This window comes from Zeugodacus cucurbitae, chromosome 3, assembly GCF_028554725.1.
Source record: "Zeugodacus cucurbitae isolate PBARC_wt_2022May chromosome 3, idZeuCucr1.2, whole genome shotgun sequence".
Classification (NCBI taxonomy): domain Eukaryota; kingdom Metazoa; phylum Arthropoda; class Insecta; order Diptera; family Tephritidae; genus Zeugodacus; species Zeugodacus cucurbitae.
The window spans coordinates 73,701,035-73,727,258 of NC_071668.1; the positions used below are offsets into that span (position 1 = coordinate 73,701,035).

At 35.8% G+C, this 26,224-nt stretch overlaps 1 protein-coding gene across 3 annotated transcripts; it reads left to right on the forward strand.

The window, feature by feature from the left end:
- On the forward strand, window positions 1-25,061 carry LOC105217700 (cGMP-dependent protein kinase 1). 3 transcript variants are annotated; one of them, XM_011192835.3, is made up of 12 exons: window positions 1-155; window positions 2,907-3,177; window positions 16,901-16,960; window positions 18,769-20,019; window positions 22,060-22,199; window positions 22,395-22,678; window positions 22,764-22,933; window positions 22,989-23,227; window positions 23,440-23,757; window positions 23,824-24,055; window positions 24,119-24,468; window positions 24,536-25,061. In XM_011192835.3, exons 2-12 carry the CDS (start codon window positions 3,067-3,069, stop codon window positions 24,699-24,701), a joined length of 3,321 nt encoding a protein of 1,106 aa, XP_011191137.2. In that variant the 5' UTR covers window positions 1-155; window positions 2,907-3,066; the 3' UTR covers window positions 24,702-25,061. The 3 variants fall into 3 exon arrangements, with proteins under 3 accessions (XP_011191137.2, XP_054083050.1, XP_054083049.1); XM_054227075.1 differs by having other exon boundaries at window positions 55-150; XM_054227074.1 differs by having other exon boundaries at window positions 68-155; window positions 2,890-3,177.
- Window positions 25,062-26,224: the final 1,163 nt, after the last annotated feature.

Here is a 26,224-nt window from a genome sequence, read left to right on the forward strand (position 1 = left end):
GATCGCCCGCTCGCTCGCTCGCTCGCTCTCATTCTCACTCATTTCGCGCAAATTGCCAATTTAAATTGGCCACATTAAATTAGTCGAGTTATCAGCCTCCATGCGGACGGAGGGTTTGAGACCGGAACGCCGCCACAAGTGCGCTCATACGTAAGGTAACGGTGCTGTGTGGCCCACAAAGAAAATCAAAGTGATAAACGACTATAACAAAAACAAAATTAACGCTGTGATTTGTAGTTGAATGCGCGCTTCCGGTGTGCTGGCGGATGTGCAATGTGTTTTTTGTTTCTTTTGTAGTGTCTATTAGAGGAAGTTAAGTGATTTAGTGGTGATAAAATAAAGAAAATATCAAAGGCAAAAAAAAATAAATAATATTTTTTGCGATTTTTTGAAGTAACAAAAAAAAATTTTTGAAATAAAAGTTTTAGAAAAATATGTTTTCTTCAAATAATTTGCAAAAAAAATAAGTTTTCGCAATTTCGGATTTTTAAAAACATAAAAAAATTGTGTTTCAATGTATTATTTTTTTAGAAAAAGTTATCAATAATTTTTAAAAAAATTTAATCTATAAATATTCATGAATTACAAAAGCAAATATTAAATATGAAAAATATTTAAAAAATACTTGAAAACTTTAAAAGCCAACAAAAATTTTGTACTGCTAATAAAGTCTACTTACAAAGTATGAAAATTATCTTCCGAAGTGCCATAAGAAAATTCTTGTTTGTGTCTAGGTGTATATTGTTCGATAAGAATTCCTATGTCAATACCCAAATATGAATATTTTACTTATCAGCGCAAGCTTGCGCGTGATTAAGTAATACAAAAATATACAAATAACAAAGTGCAAAGAAAATATGAAAAAAAATGGAAACTCACTACAAGCGCTTAAAAGGCGAAAAAAACGTTGTAAAGCGAAATAGCTAACAAAATCAAACAACTGTGTAAATAGAATTATTTAAATTAAAATTAACAAGCTTTGCAAGTGCTATTAGAAATTTAACCATTTAATTCAATAATAATAAAATTTTTCAACAAAAACCAAGTATACAAAATTTATTTAATATTTATTTAAAAAAAATAAAAAATAATTAAAATTATTATTAAACAAAAAAATCAAAATTCCTATGACGTGAATACCACTAATAATACAGTAGCTGCCATGTATTTAATAAAGTGTATATACTAATCGCTCATAAAATATATTCACGCAATATATAACGTAATAGCTAATCTGCTTGTAAATTAAACCACCGAATTAGGCAAATAAATATAATAAGTGAAATCTCATTTCACCTTGACTCATAAATAATAACCGTATATATTGCAGATAAGATAAAATGCGTTGAAAATGTAGCTAATAACATAATATGTGATATTGGTAATTAAGTCAACTTCGAAATTGTTGAAAATGTATATCGTATTTGGAGTATATATGTACATAAAATTTAGCTAAATAAATATAGATAGTGAAGACGAAAGTGTACGTACGCGAATAATTATGATTTCCAGTTATATATAATTGACGTCATACATTCAGCATCAGCAGTTGGCAAATATGCATAGGAATTAAGTCATTAGTCAAAATAATCAATTTGAAAAAGATTTTTTTATAATTGAAGTCGTGAAATCGCAGTCAGCAAATATTAATTCACGTTCAGAAGACACTCATAAGATAGTTTGAAAGTGTTAGTCAGTTGCAATAAGTCAAAACATAATTCATAATTCATTAGTCGTAAGTCACAAGTCACAATGCCATATATTAGTCATAAGTCAGAAGTCCCCAGAATATTAATTTCATTAATTTCGACTTTTGTCAATATTAGCAACACCTTTAGAACCAACTTATAACAATAAATTCATGTTTAAAAGTTCCAATTCCTGAGTAATAACCCAAAATTTGCAAATTATAAACCACAACCATTAGTCGCTAGTCATAAATCACAATTCAAACACTTATAGTCATAATTCATTAATCATAAGTTTTTAATCAAGTCAAATCAAGAAAGAAAAAAGAAAACTTCTACGAAAATATATTATTCCAAAATCAATATTCCTAAATTGGAAGCATAATTTGTTAGTCTGAAGTTATAATTCCCAATTAATCACTAGTCATAAGTCAAAATTCAAAAGTCAGATGTCGCAAATCTAAAATTTAAAATTTGTGGAACATATTTCCTAAAACAAGGTGCAATGATTTTACTCTCTTCATCATTGAGAATTCCTAAATTAATGAATTAGAAATTAAAATCTTTGACTACTATTTAAATCTGGCCATAACTTTCATCTAAAGAAACATTAATAATAAGGTAAAGCGCCATTAATTATTAATACGTCGACGAACTAAACCCCTATACCGACCAAACTGCGGACGCAAACAGTTTTAGACACGCTCTAAACGCCATTCACAGTGGAGCTATCAACACCTTCATTGACTCCCTTCCGGTGAATGGCGTCCTTGGAACCAAACCACCACCTATAGCAGACAAAGAGCTCGAGTTGCCACGTGAAACCAGAGTGACCCTTGCGCAGCTTCGATCTGGATATTTTAGCAGGTTAAACTCCTACTTATCCAGACTGAACCCCGACATACAAAATACATGTCCGGCATGCAACGAGTCCCCGCATGACTCTAACCACCTCTTTGTATGCCCAATGAACCCTACTCATCTAACACCCCTCCCCTTTGGTCCAACCCTGTCGAAACAGCACGTTTCCTGGGCCTCCCGTTAGATGATTTCGACGATAACTAGACTTAAGCTCTTCTTTTCAGGCAGGGATAGATAACCGTTACAACAACAACAACAACATTAATCAGAGCAGTAGTCATAATTAATCAACGATTAAAAATCTTTAATCATTGACTAAAAATACTCTCAACTAATTTAGTTACAATTATTTGTTAGAATTAATTCAGTGACTTCAATCAAATAACTGCAACAAATGGATGAATTCGGAGTTTTTCAAACATTAACAAGAACTACTGTTTTGGAGTAGCCAAAATCACTGAAATAGCCGACAAACAGTTTCATACAAATACCATAAAAATCACAACAACCAACAAAGATGGCGTGCTTTCCACGCAAGTTGCGTATATTTAATCGTACGACAGCCAGCTTTACGCCAGCGGAGGATGAGAATAAAGATACCATGCTGAATAATACAGCAAATCCAGTGGTGAGTAAAAAAGCAAATAACAAAAAATTGTTCAGCTGAAAACACAAATGTACCTAGACAATACCAAGCAATAACATTCATAGCAGATAAGCTAATCAGCTGTGTAATGAAGTTAACAAGAAAACATAGTGAGTAATTGTACTATTTACAATCAATTGTAAGTGCAAACACAGTAGAGCACACGTATGACTTCCGAAAATCCAAAAGTGGTGCACAATCCAATTGCACACACATTTCCTACAGGGTCGAGAACCACCTGGTACCTGAAATTAATGTTTGAACGCTAATTAGTTCGATGACTGCGATGCCAGCTGATAACAGCATATTTAACCGTTACTGTTAATTGATAAGGCAATTTAACATGTTGTTTTGTAATATTATAGGAAAGCTCATATCTGCTTGCTTTGCTTATTATTATTATCGTAACTCATTCGTTTATTTAATGGTTGTCGATATCTTGCTGATACAAATTATAGCCGCCACAATGACGTCGCAATCAGCTATGCAATAAAGAGTATGTGTAAATATTATTGTTGATAATTAATCTTATCACAGAAATATTTCAATTTGATTATGATTTTTAAATTGAGTTATAAGGGTTTGAGGCTAATTCAATTAGAAAACTTAGGTTTGAGGAATGTTTGATTTTATGATGGAAAAAAGTTAAAAAAAAAAATGCTTCAGCTTTCTTAATAGATAAAACATTAATTTTTACTTGTAATTTTTTTTTAAGGCCATCCTTTTTTAGTAAAGTTTTGAAACTATTTCTTAATGAACTAAATTACGGGGCTGTCTGAAAGTAGAGAATATTGAAAATATATTACAGCTAAGCAATTAGGAACTAATTTTTTGGTGGAAAATGTCGATTAACTACTGCCATATTTGATCTAGCAACGTGGAATATGAACAAGTAAGGAAAGGCTAAGTTCGGTTGCAACCGAATATTTTATACTCTCGCAATTTATTGCTATATTTTTATTAAGATAACACACGATTTGACCCATACATATACATATGCGGTATAAAGTCCAATAGAAAAACGAAAATCATCATATATAGTATATAGGCTGAAGTAATTCCTGAACCGATTTCACTCATTTTCACCAGCAACATACACTACACCTAAGATTATATACTCATTTAATTTGGCTAAGATATTTCGCATATTAACCGATTTATAAGCTATTAAGACCAACGTATTTTTGAAAATCCTATAATTAGCTATATGAGAGCTGTGAAAGTTATGACCAGATTTTAACCATTTCTGGCACAGAGACACTCTATTAGAAGAAAAATATTTTCTCTGAATTAAATTAATATACCTGAGAGATTTAACCGAAATTTTCGGTGAGAAATTACCCTAAGGCACTGAGTTCTTCAAATTCGATATCCGGGGCTTTGAAAAGTTATAGTCCGATTTCGACAATTTTTTTACAAGTGATGCCACGGATCATATACAGTATTTATTTTAACTTTTATTTCGCTATCTTCATTGGTTCCTTATGTATTCATTATACAGTGAGGGAATTCAAAATTGAGTTGTATGGGAAGTAGGCATGGTTGTGAACCGATTTCGCAAATTTTTCATCCATGTTATCAGGGTGTCAAGAAAATATTATATACCGAATTTCAATGAAATCTGTCGAGTAGTTCCTGAGATATGGTTTTTGACCCATAAGTGGGCGACGCAACGCCCATTTTAAATGTTGTAAAAAATTCTGAGTGCAGCTTCCTTCTGCAATTTCTTATGAAAAATTTGGTGTTTCTGAAGTCTCTCGTTAGCGAGTTAACCCACTTTTAGTCATTTTCAACCTAACCTTTGTATGGGAGGTGGGCGTGGTTATAATCCGATATCCGCCATTTTTATGTTGTATAAGGAAACGGCTAAAAGAAAAAACAACTACCTAAAGTTTTTTTCGGTAGAAAGTAGATTTTCGGTTTTCGGACCTCTCATTAAGATATCTCAATTTTTACTCAAGTTATTCGTTACACGGACGGACAGACAGACATTCGGATTTTGACTCGTCTCGTCATCCTGATCATTTTGATATATGTAACCCTTTACCTAACTCGTTTAGTTATATGACTTACAAACAACCGTTATGTGAACAAAACTATAATACTCTCTTAGCAACTTTTTTTGCGAGAGTATAAAAACAATATACGAGTTGTGTTCAAAAAATAACGGGAATTGTAAAAGTTAAAAACCAAATGCTATCCCAAAAATCGAGTTTGAGAAGTGTTTCGATGACAACATTAATGTGATTGAATAAATGAATATTTTTTCAAAAACGAAAATTCCCGTTATTTTTTGAACGCACCTCATATACTGTTTTTCATATTTTTTATTGTAAATCTTTGTATATTTTGAAAGAAAATTCGTGCAATTTTTCAAAGAATTTTCATCTTCTTTGCTAAATAGCACAGTAGAAGTCTACATATGTAGGTAATATATGTACATGCCTACCTATGCGGCCACACAGTGAGTTTTTATCACCATACCGTTAAATGGCTTACAATGCAACCAATTAAAATAACAACAATAAGAAAACAAATAAATAAACACACATCTCAATATTTACACAACTTTATTGACTTCATGCGCTGACTTGCCGCGTAAATGTTGTTGGTGTTGTTATTTTCAATGTTGATATCTGGGCAGAATCACTTACATGAATACATATGTACATATGAATATGTATATGTAAAAGTAACAGTACGCCGTGTACAGGTAAAATTGTCTGCCACTTTTTCTGGGCTTCCGCTATGAGCACGCAACACAAAAACACACAAACATACATATCGTAGATACATAGCAAACAGTGTGATAAGCATGCATTTTCAATTAAAAACAATAAGTTATTATACATATATACACTTGTTGCATATATTTACAGTATTTCTAGTAAACTTCCTCACTACTAAATATCGACTTGAAAAACATTGCTAAACAAATATGAATTGATTTTTAATACATTTTTGCTTTCAAATCATTTCCTTGCAACAATATTTCTAAAAAATAATTTGAAAAGAAAAAACAGCATTAAAAAATTTGGCAAATAAAAATATACAGTGGTTTTTTTTTGTTTGTGCGCTGGAAAAAATAATCGTTAAAATGTCAACACACAGTGTTTTGAAAATTGAAAATAATTGAAATGAAGTTTAAATAAAAAGTTCCAATTATTAAACGGAAAACATAAATATGCCCAGCAGCTGTTTTGCATTCGATTACAGTCTGCTTTTTATGTTAGTAAGTTAAATTTACTTTTTCAAGCATATTCCGGAAGAGAAGCACATATTGCTAGTATAAAATATACATTTTAGTTTTTTATGTAATTACATTATTTTTCACGGAAATTGCATTGAATTTACCAGCTGTTTAGAGTCAATAATATTTATTCTAACAAAAGCCTAGAAATCTTGACTGTCGTAAACGCAGAGATCCCATTTTTTATAGTATTACCTGGTTACCTGTCAATTGTCAGAGGAAAGTTTAAGAAGGTCTTCAATCATAGTTTGCCAGCTTAGCTGAAAAGAAAACCCGAGCAGTTATTCTAAGAAATGTGCTCCTACAATCCAGAAGATAAACTGTATTCGTTTCTGGAAACTTGTAGTATCATTTTAGGGTTAATTTTGAATTGTATGTGCTTTTAGAAAACTTTTTGGTAATCTTAAAGTTCAAAAAACATCATGCAGTTTTCGTATGCCTTACATCGACCTTTTTTATACTCTCGCAACATGTTGCACAGGGTATTCTAGTTTTGTTCACATAACGGTTGTTTGTGTCACCAAGAAATAAAAGAGTTAGAAAATTGAGATATCTTAACGAAACTTGGAACACATATTTCTTGGCACCCTAAGGAGGTTGCTAAATGAGCAAAATCGGACCACTACCATGCCCACAAAATGGCGAAAACCAAAAACTTATAAAGTGTCATAACTAAGCCATAAATTAAGTTATAAAAGTAAAATTCGGAATAAAGGATCACACTAGGAAGATGCATGTTTGGATGTAATTCATTTGGTGAAGTGGGCGTGGCCCCGCCCCCAAATCGGTTATTTGTATATATCTCGCAAACCAATGAAGCTATATAAACCAAACTTTCTACAGTCCATGAAAATAGTTGAAATCGGATAATAACCACGCCCACCTCCCATACAAAGGTTAGGTTGAAAATTACTAAAAGTGAGTTAACTCACTAACGAAGAACGTCAGAAACACTAAATAAATAGCAGAAAGAAGCTGCACTCAGATTTTTTTACAAAATGAAAAATGGGCGTGACAACGCCTACTTATGGGTCAAAACCCATATCTCAGGAACTACTCGTCCGATTTCAATGAAATTCGGTATATAATATTTTCTTGGTATCCTGATAACACGCATAAATCGGTTCTTAACCACGACTACTTTCCATATAACTCAATTTTGAATTCCATCTTATTCCTTCACTTTATAATGTATACACAAGGAACCAATGAAGATAGCGGAATAGAACTTTACACAAATAGAGCATATCATCTCTGGCTTCACTTGTGAAAAAATTATCGAAAACGGACTATAACTTTTCAAGTCCCCAGATATCGAACATGTTGAACTCAGCGCCTAAGGGTAAATTTTAACCGAAAATATGGGTAAATCTCTTATATAATTTAATGTAATTCAGAGGAAATTGTTTTCTTCTAATAGTGTGTCTGTTCCAAAAATGATTAAAGTCGAGTCATAACATATCCTAGCTGCAATATACCTAATTATAGGCTTTTCAAAAATACGGTGGGCTTTATTCCGCATATATGTATTGGTAAATATGTAAGATATATTGAGATATTAGTAAAATTAAGTGAGCGTATAGTCTTGGATATAATGTACCTTGCTGGTGAAAATGAATGAAATCAGTTCAGGAATTAGCTCAGCCCTCATATCCATATATGACGATTATCGTTATTCTATTAAACTTTATGCCGAATTTATGGATAAATTTGTGTGTTATGTAAATAAAATTTCTTCAATAAATTGCGAGAGTATAAAATGTTCGGTCACAACCGAACTTAGCCCTTCCTTACTACTTTTTTTTAACTTAACAAATCAACTTGAAAGGTCATCTTTATCGCTCTTATTTTATTATCCTTTACAATTTTTGATTTTTGAGTAGAGTTTAACCCCTTTTAAATGAGACACTCCAATTTTTCTCCCAAAAATTTAGAAAATGTGTACGGCAATATGCAAATAGAAAAATACAACTGTGAAACTTTACAAGCTAAGACCTTTTGTTGGACTCTAAAAGCTTTTGAGATAACCATAGTAATCTTGAATCATTAATAAATATATTAAAATAATACTGATTAAACCGATTACAGTGAAGAAAGGAAAGGTGAATCGATTTCATTAATATATTTACCAGTTAATATATTTGCATTTTGCTTCCAGTTTAGAATATTCAAACGAATGGTTTAAATAAACAATTTTAAGAATGCAATTAAAGCCTGTATATTTTCAGAAAGATTTTTTAAGAGAGTTTTTCATTTGCTAAACTAATTGGTAACGCCACTCACAAATTGATTTGAAACACATCATATAACCTCGGTCGTAATGAAAAAATACTGAAAAGCTTTTGCAAGCTATTTTTACCATTACTAATGTGAAAATTCGTCATGCGCGCAAAATACACGGGATTTGTTTTATAAAATCAATGTGGAAAAAACTCTCGGAAATTATTTTAAATGATATACATACATACATATGTATGCGTTAAGTACTTTGTTAGAGGTTAGAAAATTTAAGGGTCCCTCAAAAAGTCCAATTTTTTACTTCATTCTGGGAGTATGAAAAAATTAAACGATTCTCTCCTTCAGGCTTCAATAAACATGTTTTTGAAGGGTATAAAAAAGTGTGATACTTAAGCTCCGTAACAAAATGGCCACCGTCAACAAACTGATTGGACCTTATCAGTGTGGCTTTAGACCTGGAAAATCAACAACGGACCAGATATTCACCATGCGCCAAATTTTGGAGAAGACCCGTGAAAATAGGATCGACACACACCATCTCTTTGTCGACTTTAAAGCTGCTTTCGACAGCATGAAAAGGAGTTGCCTTTATGCCGCGATGTCTGAATTTGGTATCCCCGCAAAACTAATACGGCTGTGTAAGCTTACGTTGAGCAACACCAAAAGCTCCGTCAGAATCGGGAAGGACCTCTCCGAGCCGTTCGATACCAGACGAGGTTTCAGACAAGGTGACTCACTCTCGTGTGATTTCTTTAACCTGATGTTGGAGAAAATAATACGAGCTGCAGAGCTAAACAGAGAAGGTACAATCTTCTATAAGAGTGTACAGCTACTGGCGTACGCCGATGATATCGATATCACTGGAAACAACACCCGCGCCGTTAGTTCTGCTTTCTCCAGACTGGATAAGGAAGCGAAGCGTATGGGTCTGGTGGTGAACGAGGACAAGACGAAATATCTCCTGTCGTCAAACAAACAGTCAGCGCATTCGCGTCTTGGCTCCCACGTCACTGTTGACAGTCATAACTTTGAAGTTGTAGATAATTTCGTCTACCTGGGAACCAGCATTAACAGCAATAACAATGTCAGCCTGGAAATCCAACGCAGAATCACTCTAGCCAACAGGTGCTATTATGGACTGAGTAGGCAATTGAAAAGTAAAGTCCTCTCTCGACGAACAAAAACCAAACTCTACAAGTCCCTCATCATTCCCGTCCTACTTTACGGTGCAGAAGAGTGGACGATGTCAACATCCAATGAGACGGCACTAGGAGTTTTCGAGAGAAAGGTTTTGCGGAAGATTTATGGTCCCTTAAGAATTGGCAACGGCGAATACCGCAGACGATGGAACGATGAGCTGTATGTGTTATTCGACGACATAGACATAGTCCAGCGAATAAAAAGACAGCGGCTACTCTGGCTAGGACATGTTGCTCGAATGGATGAAGGTGCTCCAGCTCTGAAAATATTCGATGCTGTACCTGCTGGTGGAAGCAGAGGAAGAGGGAGACCTCCACTCCGATGGAAGGACCAGGTGGAGAGGGACCTGGCTTCGCTTGGAATAACCAATTGGCGCCAAACTGCCAGGAGGAGGGATACGTGGCGCGCTGTTTTAGACTCGGCTATAACCCCGTAAGCGGTGTGTACGCCAGTCAAGAAGAAGAAGAACAAAATGGCGGCTACTAGGCTTATCTTCGGAATCGCCATTTTCCAAAAAGCTTCTACGATTCACAGTGATTCTAGAAACCGTTCTCTCCGAAATAAAATAAAAACATTTACTAAGAGTAAAGTACCACAATTTTAAGCTTTGCATAAATTTGAAAGTGAGAGAAATAAGCTTTAAGCCATTTCCATTAGTCACACCTACTTGTATGAGCAGAATATTTAGCTGCATATTAACAAACCGAAGCCGGCACGTGGCTAAGCAGCATCACAGGCAGATATACATTAACATAAAGAACACTCTAAAATCTTTCGAAACTGATAAATGAACAGGCGTCAACGAAAGGAAACACACTACTACATACAAATGCAATACTCTCAGCCATTTCCTACACCTAAACTGTGCATACAATAAATACACACTCACTTCCTTATAAATAAAATATTTTTCCGAGTACATGAGTGTGTGCGCTGTAAATTTCGCACCTAAATTGTGACGCCATCAAAATGCCTCACACGCCACCTAATCAAACGCTATGACGTAGTTGACTGAACGTGAGTGCCATGTAAAAAGTAAGCAAACACGCGTCCAAAACTCTCACACACACACGTGAAAAATACATACATACATACTTACATTTGCCATGCGAGGCAAGTCATTGACTTGCCTGACTCCCGTTAGGCCGCTTATAACGGTATTTTCACTGTGGCATTTGATTTACTGTGCTCAGTATGGGATTTGCTGAGGATCAAAGGCGCAAATCAGGAGCATAAGGTGATTTACCAAAAAATTTTAATGAAATTTGTGACGTTTCCTTCGGCGTCTAAAAGTGTGAAGTGGCAGCAATGAAGCTGCTGAATGGAAAATTGATGAGTTTGCTGAACTTATTACTAAAGTTTCATGTATGCATATTAATTATTAAATTAATATGACTTTTTATTAAAAAAAACTTGAATACGTACTGATTAAATTTAAAAGGTACGGAATGAAGTGAGAAGAACCAGAGTTAGTTGCAGTGAGCCATTGAAAATATAGGAGAGGAATCGCAACAATTCATAATCTGCTGATACGTTTTTTATTCCGTGGGATAGATTGATTAAATAACCCCCTCCTTAAGAGAATTGTTTGCTTTTTTGAGCTCTTTAGGCACTGTTTGACTCATGTTAAGTGCGTGCTCTATATCTGTAATTTTTCTGAATAGCTATCCTGAACTTCGCTCTCTCGATTAAAACGCTCTGATCGATTAAAACGCTAATTAAGATCGATTTACAGAATAAAAATGTAAATACATTAATTTTTAATTGAATTTTAATCGACTTGAAAATGAAATGCAACTCTGCGACAAAGACCGTATTTATAATTATATATACATTCTCTGTTTGCGAGTTATTGTTCACACTACACGACGGTAGATGTCGCTGCTAAAAACAGTAATATCAGTTGATTAAGCTTACCAACTTCTTATGAAAAGCAAACAAAAAATTTTTAACAGCTGATCGGTTAACGAGTAACCGGCAGTGTGAAGGGCAAAAACTGGTTTCTCAATCAGAGTTTTAATTGATCTTTTAATTTGTTTATTAGGTTAAGCACAAGTGAGAGAGCTGAGAACTCAACCACTGGACTTCTGGTGCGGCGCAATTCCAATGAAATTATAAATTTATACGGATCGGAGGAGTTCAAGTTTCCTGGAATATGCAAATCTAAAATGTTTAGGTTTGATATCGATGATAGCAAAAGCGATTACCGGCATCATTACTCAGTTACTAGGAACAAATGTTTCAGAGTCGGGTTATCAAGGTGATAACATATTTCATATATTATAAATATGGGATACTGGATCGACTATAAGATTTGAACCACTACTCTTGACAGAAACTACATACCGAACTGAACCTCAGAACGCTGAACTCTACTACAAAAAATTCGATACACCATAATTGAAAGAAAAAATATAAAAATTGAATAAAAGTAGAAAATTGAGGGAATGATATGGATCGGGGAACAAGAAAATACCCACCTATAAAGTATATCGTGGGGATATCTAATAGTTCGATGAACTTTTGAATGTTTATCTTCTATTTGTATCTGTTTTAACACCAGGACCAACTAGATTGATCGACAATAATATAGAAATCCTATACAATCGATTATTCAGTTAAAACTTCATCTTTCAATCAGATAATATGTTAACTCTTTTCAACATTTACCGAAAGACAATCTGGAAATCCAAGTTCTGAAGTCTTTACATTTTTCAATATTTTAGCCTCTGTTATCTTAAGTACGTATTCTCTATCGGGGACTATTCTGAATACCTAACCTGACCCAATCTAAGCTAATCGAACTGTAGTATATAACCAGATTAAAATCTATTAACAGTCGACTGATGAGGTGTTCAAGTTTCCAAATACAACTATCCAATGACATCGGTCGAAGGTAAAGAGTTTATCGCAGGCGCAGTCGAAAACCAATTTTTCAAGATCTGAGCAAGACTAAAAGGAAACATGGACAAATAAAAAGATATCACTGGTCAAAATGATAAAATTGTATATAAATATGGGTCAAAAGATCGCCGATGAGATTTAACCAACTTGACAACACCTTTCTACTTTAGAACACGGATATTTGCTATATCTACTACAAAAATTATAATATAACATATTTGAAAAAAAAAACAAAAAAAAAAGATGGGAGAGATTGAGTTGAATCGGAGAAGACCAGTTATTGAGCACAAAAAGAAAAATCCTTCCTACAAAGTAGTATATCGCGATAAAGCCTGATTGTTCGAGGGATCATTGCGATTTTTTGAATATCAATCTACCGGTTATTCCGTCTGTGTTTCTCACTAGAACCAACTAGATCGATCGACAATAATATAGAACTGCCATACAATAAGGTATTCAGTTGTGAAATTCTGAATTCAAACTTCAACATTTACTCAGATAATATCTATCGTTAACTTTTATTTTTAACCTTTACCTAAATGAAATCTAGAAATCTGCCAGATATAACCAATAATTCCGATGTGTGTTTTTAAGGAATAATGAAATATATTATTATGTTATGAATTGAATTGAGGAAGTCAATATGAGAACGGTTGGACTACATTTTCTGGACTCAAGTATTTTTAGTAATAATTTAAATAAAACAAGAAAAAACGTTAACTTCGGCTGTACCGAAGCTAATATACCCTTCATAGGTGCATTTCTTTTAGTAAGAATGTGTTTATCGAAAGACGTAAGAAAAAGTGTGTAAAAAAAAACATGAAAATACCACGTCAAATGTGAAAATTTTCCTTACAAATCATTGATTCCGATCGTTCGGTTTGTATGGCAGCTATATGCTATAGTGAACCGATCTGAACAATTTTTTCGGAGATTAAGTTATTTCTATGAACAATAACTCACACCAAATTTCGTGAATATATGTAGTAAAATTCGGAAGTTTTCCATACAAGTCCTTGATTCCGATCGTGCGGTTTGTATGGCAGCTATATGATATAGTGGTCCGATATCGGCAGTTCCGACAAATGAGCAGCTTCTTGAAGAAAAAATAACATCTGCAAAATTTCAAAACGTTATCTTAAAAACTGAAGGACTTGTTCGTATATATACAGACAGACGGACAGACAGACGGACATGGCTTAATCGACTCAGTTCAACATACTGATCATTTATATATATACTTTATATGGTCTCCGACGCTTCCTTCTGGGTGTTACAAACTTCGTTACAAACTTAATATACCCTGTTCAGGGTATACAAATTATTATAGCAAATAAAAGTTGGTCACAGAAAAATTAAATTACGTATTTTTATAATGTCTAACTTCCTTTTAATATTAACTATGCTATATTAACTAAGCAAAATGCATAGAAAATCAGTTGGATAGGAAAACAGCAATATTACTCGCTTCTTTCCACCATAATAAACTTTTCGGTGCATTAAATATTTCTTAATGTCAACACATTTCGCATACCCCCACAAAGTAAGCTACTTCATGTCTTCACTCAGTAATATACAACGGGGGTTCAATAATATTTACAATTTCTATTTGTCTTTTGTCGCGCATGAAATCAATGTCATACATTATTTACATGTCAAACGTGGCAACAGGAATGTTATCTATCAATTTGAAATGCTAGAAAACTGAATACAAATGAAAGCAAAAGCAGCGGTGAAATAAGAAACAAGAAAATAAACAAACAAAAAAAAAGAAAATATTATCGATGGCTTCTTAATGTTTTTTGCATTTTTCATTCCACAGCAGAGCACATTATTAAATAAAAAAGGTGAAGCATAAAAAATCGAACACAACAACAAACTGATAGCGAATTGTGTAAACACAGTAAGCAAAACGCTGAACACACACACACTTCAATAAGAAAAACAAAAAACAAAAACAAATAAGTGCATATCTGAAAGCAATCATTTTTTTATCACATGTCTGTCAACTTTATGCATAAATATGTGTGTGTGTATGTGTGCAGTCTGCTGTGTCACGACACACACTCAACGCAGCAATAAAGTCAAAAACAGTTAGAGGTGTGGTAGCTGATGGGCTGTCAGTGATGGATCGTTGTCAAATGAAATCACAAGTCGCTGTTGTACTTGTGGTGTGTTTGTTTCTACACATGTATGTGTATGTTTAAGGTTTATCACTACTCACATACATAAATATACAACAATATTTGCACGTGTGTTTTTATTGTTGGTAAGCATGCACTGCTTGTAAGCATGTAATTGAGGCATCTCCGCTATTTGCGTTTGCTTGTACACTTGTTTGGTTTTTTTTTTTTGGTTTGTGGCCCGCAAGCAACGGTACTTAACCTCAAGGTCGATTGTTGGCACACAAGCTTTCTGCGCGAGTGCATTGACAATTGTTAATATGATTCCGTTATAAATAATGGATTTTTCTCTAAAGCTCTGCGATGATTGAACGTTTTAATGGCATTTAATTTTTAATCCGCACCGAGAGAGATAGAATGCGTGGCAGCCAAGCAAGGAAGGCTTCTATTTACGATTGTAACAAGCGGACTCTGCCTTATTTATTTGGTAATAAATTCTCAAAAGCGATTATTTAGCAATGGGAGGGAATTATTAATATTTATTCTTGAAATAAATTAGAAATTTCTTAATTAAAAGACTGTACCAAAAGCAAACCGATTCCTAAATTACTTATATTATTCAAGTTTCGGCACTGTTCGACATGTACACAGGTTAGAGGGAATGGATTTATCTACCAAATTAACACCCCTATTTCGTATCTATAATAGTCTGAGTATAGTCGTCGATAACTTTAGTAGCCTTACAAAATTGTGCTGTAAGTTCTCTCTCCACTTCATTTTTTCAATACCGTAAATATTGGGCCTAATCATTGAATCCGTTTCGATCGAAAAATGGTTCTATTCGTTCGAAAAAATTTGCGTCTTGATCATTGAAACCGTATCGAAAATAAAATTTTCGATCAAATTGAACTCACTTACCGACTCGCAAAAATTCATTCCGCGGCTAATAGATGTCGCTAATTACGAAATCATTGAATCCGCAAAATCGCAAATTTTGGTCGAAATCTATCCGTTGATGAGTGAGTTGCGGAAATTTAAAAGGAATGAACTTTTTGGAAGTTTATATGTAAACAATTACTGATGAAGGACTAAATTATATTTTAAATGGGTGGTTTAGAGACAAGAGACAAAAGCCGGCTAACATAAATGGGTTTAGGTTGTTTAAAAGCGATATAAAGTTGCCCAACGAAATAGCGAAAAAAATTTCTCATAGAGCCTCAGGCGAATTCATTTAATTCAAATTTAAGTTCACACGATGAATTTTTTTTTTTTTTTTTTAAAGAAACAAACAGCACGGACAATTTAATTTATCAAATTTATCGCATTTGTCTATAAATGTCGATAAAACAGTTTTACGTTCTCACTTTGCGGCAAAGGTAAATTTGCGATCGAAATCCTTTATCGTACTGAAATCGAATTCGCTGCGAATTCAATGAATTGGCCCATTATCTTTATTACGAACCCATTATTTTGCAGAAAATATTAAAATACTTCACTAAAAAAATTTGCAGACGTCACGAATTCTTTGAATCACTGTGGTACATAGACGTCCTCTTGAAGAGGCTGCTTAGTAGTCGCCATTTTGTATAAAAATGCATATATAACTTTTTTACAGCCTAATACATATTTAATAAAGCCTTACGGAAAGAAAATATATTATTATTCCTTGCTCCCAAGATCTATTGTCAAAGATAGGCATATTTACCAATTCCTGTCAGACCTAACTCTTTAAGTAAAAACTACTAAGTTAATATATAAAAAAATAAGAGAATTTCAATGCGATACAGAATTGAATATTCGATAGTATTCATATAAAGGGTAAGAAATCAAAACGGTTGTCTGGTTATACACAATCAAATAACTTCTAACATCTTTAGTATTCTTCAAACGCTCAGCAGATAGCAATTTTTATTAATCAAAAATAATAAATTTTGATAATCGAACTTTTCATTAAATTAAATGTTTAATAGTCCTTTATTTTTACTTTCAGCAAATTGGTCGTTATATCAGACGTGAAGAGACTGCGCTTTTTACACCCAAATCCAGTGAGGTAAGCGAGTTTATGACCAAAATTTAATTCAATATTGCTATGTGTGTTAAAGACTTCATTTGTACGCATCATTATCTATTATATTTATTTATGTAACTAACGCTCAACTTTCAGTGTCTTACATGTTGGGAAATGGGAGTTCAGTGCACTAAAACACTAATAAAATTATTAACTTTTTATGTCTCACTCTCTCTAAGCACTATCTTGTATACTGATGTGTGGAATGTCTCGTTTATGTTACTAAAATTTCATGTACTTATGTATTAACTTTTTCTTATATGATCGAAAATTAAAATTACATATTTTTTTTTAAATCCATTTTTTTTTCATTAAAAAAAACAAAACATTTTATTTTATATACTTTATCATTTATAAGGTATTTTGTTAATACATTTTAACCCATATTGGCGTTGCAACCGTTTAGCCGGTTATAGCCGAATCGACGATAGTGCGCCACCTCTCTCTCTCCTTCGCAGTTCGGCACCAGTTGGAGATCCCAAGTGTAACCATGTCGCTCTCCACCTGGTCCCTTCAACGGAGTGGAGGCCTTCCCCTTCCTCGGCTTCCTCCGGCGGATACTGCATCGAACACTTTCAGGGCTGGAGTGTTTTCGTCCATTCGGACAATATGACCTAGCCAGCGTAGCCGCTGTCTTTTTATTCGCTGAACTATGTCAATGTCGTCGTATAACTCGTACAGCTCATCGTTCCATCATCTGCGGTATTCGCCGTTGCCGAAGTTCTGAGGACCATAAATCTTACGCAAAATTTTCCTCTCGAAAACTCCTAGTGTCGTCTCATCTGATGTTGACATCGTCCAAGCTTCTGCACCGTAAAGCAGGACGGGAATGATAAGCGACTTTTAGAGCTTGATTTTGGTTCGTCGAGAGAGAGGACTTTACTGTTCAATTGCCTACTCAGTCCAAAGTAGCACCTGTTGGCAAGAGTTATTCTGCGCTGGATTTCGAGACTGAACCATAACTAACCCATAACCCATACTTAGAGAATCTATAATGTTGTCTATTGATTCATACATAGATTGCTATCATACCGATGAAGCACTTGATATTTCAATTTGACTGCGAAAACTTTCTATACAAGGATTAAGAGATCACTGTCATTAAGTGATCATAATGTAGCGATGAAGCATTTGAGATCACATTTTGATATTGGAAACACCGATCCGGTCCGATAGCAAAAATTCAATCAAGAGACCCTAATGTAGTTTCGAGACTCTCACATTTTGACCTCTGGAACTTTAGGAGTCTTTAGTTAAAGAAATTTACTTTCATATTAGGCACTTAAGCCCGAGGAAACTGAATAAAAAAGTTCCAATTATCAAAAAAATAATAAGAGATTTCTTATATTGGTATTGTTACTGTTATATATAGAATGTTTAATATATACTTATGCAAGTGCATGTATGTATTTGTCTACCGCACACCCTTTAAAATTACACTCCATCTACTAATACTATCGACTACAACACTTATGCACAACGTTGTTTCTTTTCTTTTGTCTCTCTTTTTATGCTATCACTTTGCCTATACAACAACAACTATCTACAACATGTTTAACAACAACAACTTGATTGCACTTTCAAACAACACAATAACGCCTATTAACCAACGCTAACTCACCTGAACTCACTGTCAACCGCATATGGGCTGCACACTTTATGTACACTTTGCATGTGTCTTGTATGCGCATCCTTTGCCTAACTAACAACACCACCACTAACAACGCAAACAACACAAACAACCAAAAACGCAACCGAACTTCAATTGCAAAATGCACGAAAAATGACAGCAACAGCAAACAGGAAAATCACCGGAGCAAATCATTGACAACCGAAACAATCGCACCAGCAACAACAACAATGTCAACAACGTCAATAAGAGCAACAGCAACAACAACAACACTATAAGTGGTAACAATGTAAATGGCAGTTTGATAAACAACGGGAGCGGCAGCAACAGCAGCAATGTCAACAGTGTGCCGCCTAAAAAATTCATTTCCAACAAAGTACACAATCTCAGCCGCAACAATAGTGCCAACAAAAGCAACAACAACAACAATAAAAGCATTGTTAGCAACTCTCTGCTGAAATCTGTGAAAGAGCGACGGCCCACAGCTCTGCCGAGCGATGCACCAAATTTAGGGGAAGAAGAAGAAGAACAGTATGATGATGATGAAGAGGAGCGAGAAACTGGCGAGCTCCATAAAATAGTGGAGGTGCAGCAGGCTGGTAAGCTGCAAGCGCTTCATGTCAACATAAAACAGGCTAATGGCTATAAGAGCAACAGCAGTGACCTGGATACACCCACCACACCAAACAGTTCGACGCTGGCGGTGCGCTTCTTTATTGGACAGCATGCGCACGACGAGGACACAGCGTCCGCGCAGTCTTTAGATGCCGGCAGTTATCGCAGCATAAAAGAGGTGACAGCGCATGGCATCAGCAGCGCGCAGCAAACACAGCAAGACCAACAACACCACCAACACCACCAACAACATAAGCAATTAAAGAAACTTCAGTTACAAACTGGCGATGTTACAGATAGTGGCAACAACATCGTCGCTATCACCTCCACCTCGCTGCTGCAACTACCAACACCCGAATTGACCGCACAACGCAACTCCGAACGCATTGCCAGCGCCTGCTCCTCCCCCACGCTCTACGGACCGCAGGCGAAGCGCAATTCTAAATCGAAAAGTTGGCGCAAAGCACGCGGTGGTGCCAGTGTCAGTGAGACACCTGCGCATGAGGTGCACATACCACCGCCACCACCGTTGCCACCGCAGCCGCTCACCACTGCCTCATCGTCCGCTTCGTTGCTTTCGCTGCGCAGCAACAAAATCAAACGCAGCTCTGCGGTCGCCACGTCCACCACAGCGACGCCGCAAATCGAGGAGGGTGGCATTAGCGCCAACGCTGAGTTTGCCACACCGCCCGGCTACGATGTGCGGTATGATGGCACAACCATGGTGACAGCGACAGCAACAGCAATTGCTGTCCCAACAACAACAACAACGGCGAATGATGCAACAAATGACAAAGTAAGCACACACACACACTCAGTATAGTTTTGACAAAAAGAGTCAAAAGGGGGCAAGTAGGCAAATGTAGTCGAAAGCTCGTGACTCGCTTGGTGGACTTCCACCCATTCGTTTTGTTGTAAAGTTTAGCGCGCTTAATTGACATGCTTTCTACTGAGAAGTAGATAAATATGTTCAACAATTTGTGGCACCTTTCAAAATTCCTCAGTAAATCTATTTCGACGGTACTCGCACAGAGTTGCATGCGGTTGGCAAAGCTTTTGTGCTAACATTGAAAATCAACAGAATTTGCCACAAATGAGTTTCGTAAAGTGTCTATTAGAGCGCGCTGAATGCACGCAACATTGTTGACGTAGGCTTTGTGGCGCTTATGAGCAGCGCTTTGTTGTGCTTTCATGCGCGTGAAAGCTCTTAGGTGTAGTTGGTGCTTAAATGTATGTGGTTAGTTTAGAAAGGTATTTGCATGGAAGTTGCCCACTAAAACCACTCGTATTTACTCCAGATTCACTAGTTTCACAATTACTCTAACTACAATTATTTGAACCACACAAATCACACGCTCACAGTACACTCTTCTTCAATTATAAAAGCACCAAAATCTAACAAGTTTTTTCCACGTAAATTGTCCTTTCATTTCGCACAGTTTCGTAGCGATAATTAGAAAATGCATTTATTGTGTTATAGTTGTCCGTGTCTCAACTCAACTGACATATTTAATCCAAACGAAAAATATTATGTACTTATTTTCTTCCCTAAAAAAAACCAAAATTCCTTTTTTATATATATTTCATGTCTTCAGTTCAGCATTGAACGTCAATGTTACACGCTCAGTGAAATACTAAATCTCAGCGGGGATTCTACAATAACAGCGAATAGTGATCTCGGTCGTGATTCGGGTGTACTCGTAGAGGTAATCTAAAACAAAAATACTGAAAAGAAACACATATGATTCAACTTAATTCCGAACAAGGCAAATTCGGTACTGAAAACTTGAATTTCACAATTATATTCTATAAAAATTGCTTATTCCGTTCTTTAAGACACACTTAGCAAAATAACTATGAAATAATGAAAACAATTAACACATCAATCAGCTATTTTGATATCTTATAGTATCCATCTCATCTAGCGTGCCTTCATACCCTTCTTTTCGGAAGTTCATATGACCGTCAGGTTCATTTTAACATAGCTTCTTCTTTTAACAGAGCTTTCACATCTTAACAAAGCTTTCATTTTTCAACAGAGCTTTCAATTTTGAACAAAGCTTTCTTCTTTTAACCGAGATTTCACCTGTTAACAGAGTTTTCACCTCTTAACAAAGCTTGCACCTTCTAACAGAGCTTTAACTTTTTAATCGAGCTTTCACTTGGCAAAAGGAATTTCACCTCTTTAAAGAGCTTTCATTCTTAACAGAGCCTTTCAACAAAGCTTTCATTTATTAGTAAAGAGTAGCCTCTAAATTTATTTCCTGGGCTATTCACCAAGATTACGATTTCATATCTGAAAAATACCTGTCTTATCTGTACTTAATGCATCCGACTTTCACTAAGCTGATTTAAATCGATATAATCAAGATATAATATAGAAACAAAGTTTAGCTTTTATTGTACTTAACGCACCTGATTTTCATCACGCTATCTTAAATCTGGGTAATCTCAACTTAATCTAAAAAATGTATGGAAACAAAGCTTCCCAACGTACAGATAAGCTTTTAAAAAGCTCATAGATACCAAAGCAATATTCTCTGCTCAAAATCCAGCGCAACAAAAGTAGATTGTCCTAGGCACCACTATTCGTGATACTTAGAACGCGCCACACCACTTCGATTGCTGCAATTAAGTTTACTAAATTCCACTGTTTATAGCTCAATTCCGGAAAGTACACTGCTGTCAGACCTTCAATTTATTGCTCAATTGTGCCCCTATTTGTTATCTCAATTTTTGCAACACACACACACATTTATTTTAACAACCTCAATATATTTATTACCTTTTCGCACACATTCGCAACACACACACGAACAACAACAACGTCGCAAAGGAGCAAACACCAACACCAAAGGAAAGTGATAACAGCGACACACCACAAGCGCATCGCGTCGAGGGCGGTCTGATATTCACGCGTCCTAATTTGCCCGCTAAGAAGGACGTACACATTGAGTTCATTGAAAAGGATAATGAGTAAGCGAAATCTCTAAAAATTTATTACCACACATACATACACTTGAGCAAACCAATAACACATGTATACTTTACTCTATTCCTCCTCCACTTCTACTCCTCCTCTACTTCATGTGCGCTCTTTCGCTGTGTTTAACCGTTGAACACGTTTGCCAACACATTTACACAATGTCTTATCCCTCGCTTGGCATGCAGAACACGCAATCTCATACGCAAGGCCATCGAACGCAATGACTTCCTCAATAACTATATGGACAAGGAGCGCAAGGAGATGGTCATCGATGCGATGGCGCCGACATTCTACAAAAAGGACTCTTTCATTATACATGAAAATGATGAGGGTTCGGAAATTTATGTCTCCGAAACGGGTTACTTCGATGTAATCAAGGGTGGCAAGGTTGTGGGTAGTTTTGGACCGACAACGGTTTTCGGTGAATTGGCCATACTTTATAATGCTAATCGTTTGGCATCGATACGAGGTGAGTTCAATACCCAAACGAAATTGTAGCAATGTGACAATGGCATGCCTAATGAGAGGCACATAATTTTCTTCGCTTTTTGTAGCGACGGCAAATGCGCGCGTGTGGAAAATCACACGTGAGACATTCCGTCAGATTATGGTGCTGTCCGAGTCAAAGGAACGAGATGAAAATTTGACATTTTTACGTGCGGCGCCATTCCTTAACGATCTGTCTGATGCGGTGCTGAACAAGGTGGTGGATCTGTTGCAACGGGTGAGTACGAAGCAATTTTAGGCAATGCAAATTTTAATTTACTTTTCATATACAGAAATACTACGAACCCAATGCCTGCATTGTGCGCGAAGGCGAAGTGGGCAATGAGTTTTTCATTATACGTGGTGGTACGGTGACTATCAAAAAGAAGAATGAGCAAAATGTGGAACGTGTAGTGGATCGACGGAAGCGTGGTGATTACTTCGGTGAGCAAGCGCTGCTCAATGCGGACCGGCGACAAGCCAGCGTGTATGCTGATGCACCAGGCACTGAAGTGCTCAAATTAGATAGAGAGTAAGTGAGCTTTAACTTGAGCTTTTGCTTAAGAGCTTTCACCAATTAAGAAGTTCACTTAAGACATGCATATTTTTTAATCGAATTAAGCCATAGCAAATGTATTACTTAAAGCTTTCAGGTTTCTTAGAAAGCTCTGAAACTCATGAGCTTTCAATTTCTTTCTGTATTTAATCCACTCAATACACATTTTCTACTCTTTAACTGAACAGAGCTTTCATCAGCTATCTCGGCACCATACCACAGCTGCGTGAAAAGCCCGAAGAACGTAGATCGGCCGAACGCAAGCACAGCACACGACAATCCGAATTTGACAACGAATACGCTCAAGTACAGCTAACTGATCTGAAAAAGGTTGCTACATTGGGTGCTGGCGCTTTCGGTTGTGTGGATTTGGTGTCTTACAATGATAAAACTTTCGCATTGAAAATCATTAAAAAGATCGATGTCATCAAACAGGACCAGGTGGAGCATGTTTACAGCGAAAAACATGTGATGATGAAGTGTCGCAGCTCGCCATTTATTATTGAGTATGTTATAAGCTAAAGCTTAATGAAGGAAAGCTTTCGACCTTAAACATTTTCTTTCGTTTCTAGGTTATATAAGACTTTCCGCAATGAAAAATTCGTTTACTTCCTAATGGAAGCTTGTATGGGTGGTGATGTTTGGACCGTTATGTCGCAGCGTCGCTTCTTCGATGAGCGTACCGCAAAATTTATTGCCGGTTGTGTGGTGGAAGCTTTCGACTTTTTACACTCACACAATATTATTTATAGGGATTTGAAACCGGAGAATTTAATGTTAACGACGGATGGGTATTGCAAGTTGGTGAGTTATAGAGCATGTTCTTCTACTTAGTTCCTCTCATTCAATTTCAAAATCTCACGACAGGTCGATTTCGGCTTCGCCAAGCACATACCACCCAATCAAAAAACGAACACCTTTGCTGGTACACCCGAATACGTTGCGCCCGAGATCATTTTGGATCGTGGTCACGATCGCGCTGTCGACTATTGGGCGTTGGGTATACTGATATTCGAATTACTTGTGGGTAAAACACCGTTTCGTGGACAAAATCAAATCAAAATTTACCAACAGATATTGGGTGGCATTGACGTTATACAAATGCCCTCGAAAATACCGCGTTCAGCACAGGGTCTCATCAAGCACTTGTGTAAGCAATTGCCGGCCGAGCGTTTGGGTTATCAGCGTCGCGGCATTTTAGATATTAAGCGTCATAGGTAAGTGTTGAAAGTATGAATGATTAGAATCTTTAAAATCTTTAAAATCTCCTACCCTCACTTACAGTTGGTTTGACAATTTGGATTGGAATAAGTTGAAGTACAAGCAATTGCCATCACCGATAAAGCGTCCCATAACATGCAACACTGATTTGCAGTACTTTGGTCCAGCCGGTGTGGAGAATGACTATGATCCACCAGATGAAACTAGTGGTTGGGATATCGATTTCTAAGGAGCACAAGCAATGTCAATATACTTTCGAAAAAGCAATTTATATTTTACATAACATATTTACATTACAGTTAGACTTAAATTATTTACAATTATTTCTTAGGTATGAACTTTTTATAAAGTAATTATGTTATAATTCTTATAGTGTAAGCAACTAATTTTGACAAAACTTCTTCAAATTTATATTTTAGTCCATGCCAAACTAGTTAGATATTTTATGAAATTTTAAGAAAAAAAAATTAATTGTTTACCGATATATGTATGTAGGTCGATAAAAAATACTAGACTAATAAAAAACCTTGTATGACACCGTAGAAATAACGGTATATTTTTGGAAATAAAGATCTAATGATATTACAAAGACCTATGTATTCTAACATTATACTACATTATATAAAATTGTCCCAATATGTATGAGGTGGTTTTATAAATCAGCCGTAGATTCAAGCACATACAATAGATTAAGCATTGGAAATAAGGAAAATAGGGCTATATAGTCGCAAGTATCTTAAGGCAATCTTAATATGAAGTTATATTATTTGATTAGAATTATTGAAAAAAAGTATGTTTTAATTTTGACAGAAGGAATACTATACATATATGTAAGGCAACCAAGTATATACAGTCTTAAAATAACCAAACCAAAAGTGTACACCTGTTAAATAGATCAATAAGAAACATAAAGCCAAACATCGAATGGACAATACATTTTAAGGCTAATAACATTCATTGTCGATGAAAGGAAAAGAGTAGCGTACTGTCTCAAAATGGAAGTTCAAGTTTCGTTAAAAGCACTCATCAAAACATAATTCAATTTTTTATATAGAGATATTAATTATATGTATGGCTTTTGCAAGGCAGTAACCTCATGTCGAATATCGGCCAAAAGTGTCCTGAGCAGCAGGGCAGCAGTGGTGAGGGTCGCCAGAAATATGAGGCTACACTTCTACTGGGTGCCAGGCCATAAAGGCATCGAGGGCAACGAAATCGTAGACGAGATTGCCAAGAGTGGTGTACAGCTGTCACCCGGAAACATGATCAACATCGCTAAACCCATGCACATTCTATACGATGACCTAGACACGTGCTTGGCAAGAACAATCATATCTCGCTGGAAGGATCTACCGGGGCGTAAAACTGCAAAGGTCATGTGCAAGGCGGTAGATCAAAAATATACAAGGTTCCTACTGGAGCTCGATAGAAAGGGCTGTAGGACCATGGTTAGCATTCTTACCGGTCACAGCCTTGTAGCGGCACATGTCTATAAAATGGAGCTGTCAGATCGGGAGGAATGCAGAAAATGTCAAGAGCGGGGCACCAAGGAAACAGTGGAGCATCTCTTGTGCGTTTGTCCTGCATTAGCGAGACAGCGTTTTAGGTACTTAGGGGCCCCACAGTACGATAAGTTAGAGGAGATATCGTCTGTGAAGCCTCATAAAATATTAAAATTCAAGACAGGCGCAGGCATCCTGAACGATGACTACTACTCAGGGAACACGTAAAGGCACTCCATTCTGGTATCGC

What these genes read in the sequence shown, in the direction of transcription:
- LOC105217700 (XM_011192835.3), top strand. Translation starts at nt 3,067, where the DNA reads ATGGCGTGCTTTCCACGCAAGTTGCGTATATTTAATCGTACGACAGCC. An exon ending in TCGTTTGGCATCGATACGAG is followed by an intron (nt 22,679 to 22,763) that starts GTGAGTTCAATA and finishes CGCTTTTTGTAG; the next exon opens with CGACGGCAAATGCGCGCGTG. An exon ending in GTGCTCAAATTAGATAGAGA is followed by an intron (nt 23,228 to 23,439) that starts GTAAGTGAGCTT and finishes TTAACTGAACAG; the next exon opens with AGCTTTCATCAGCTATCTCG.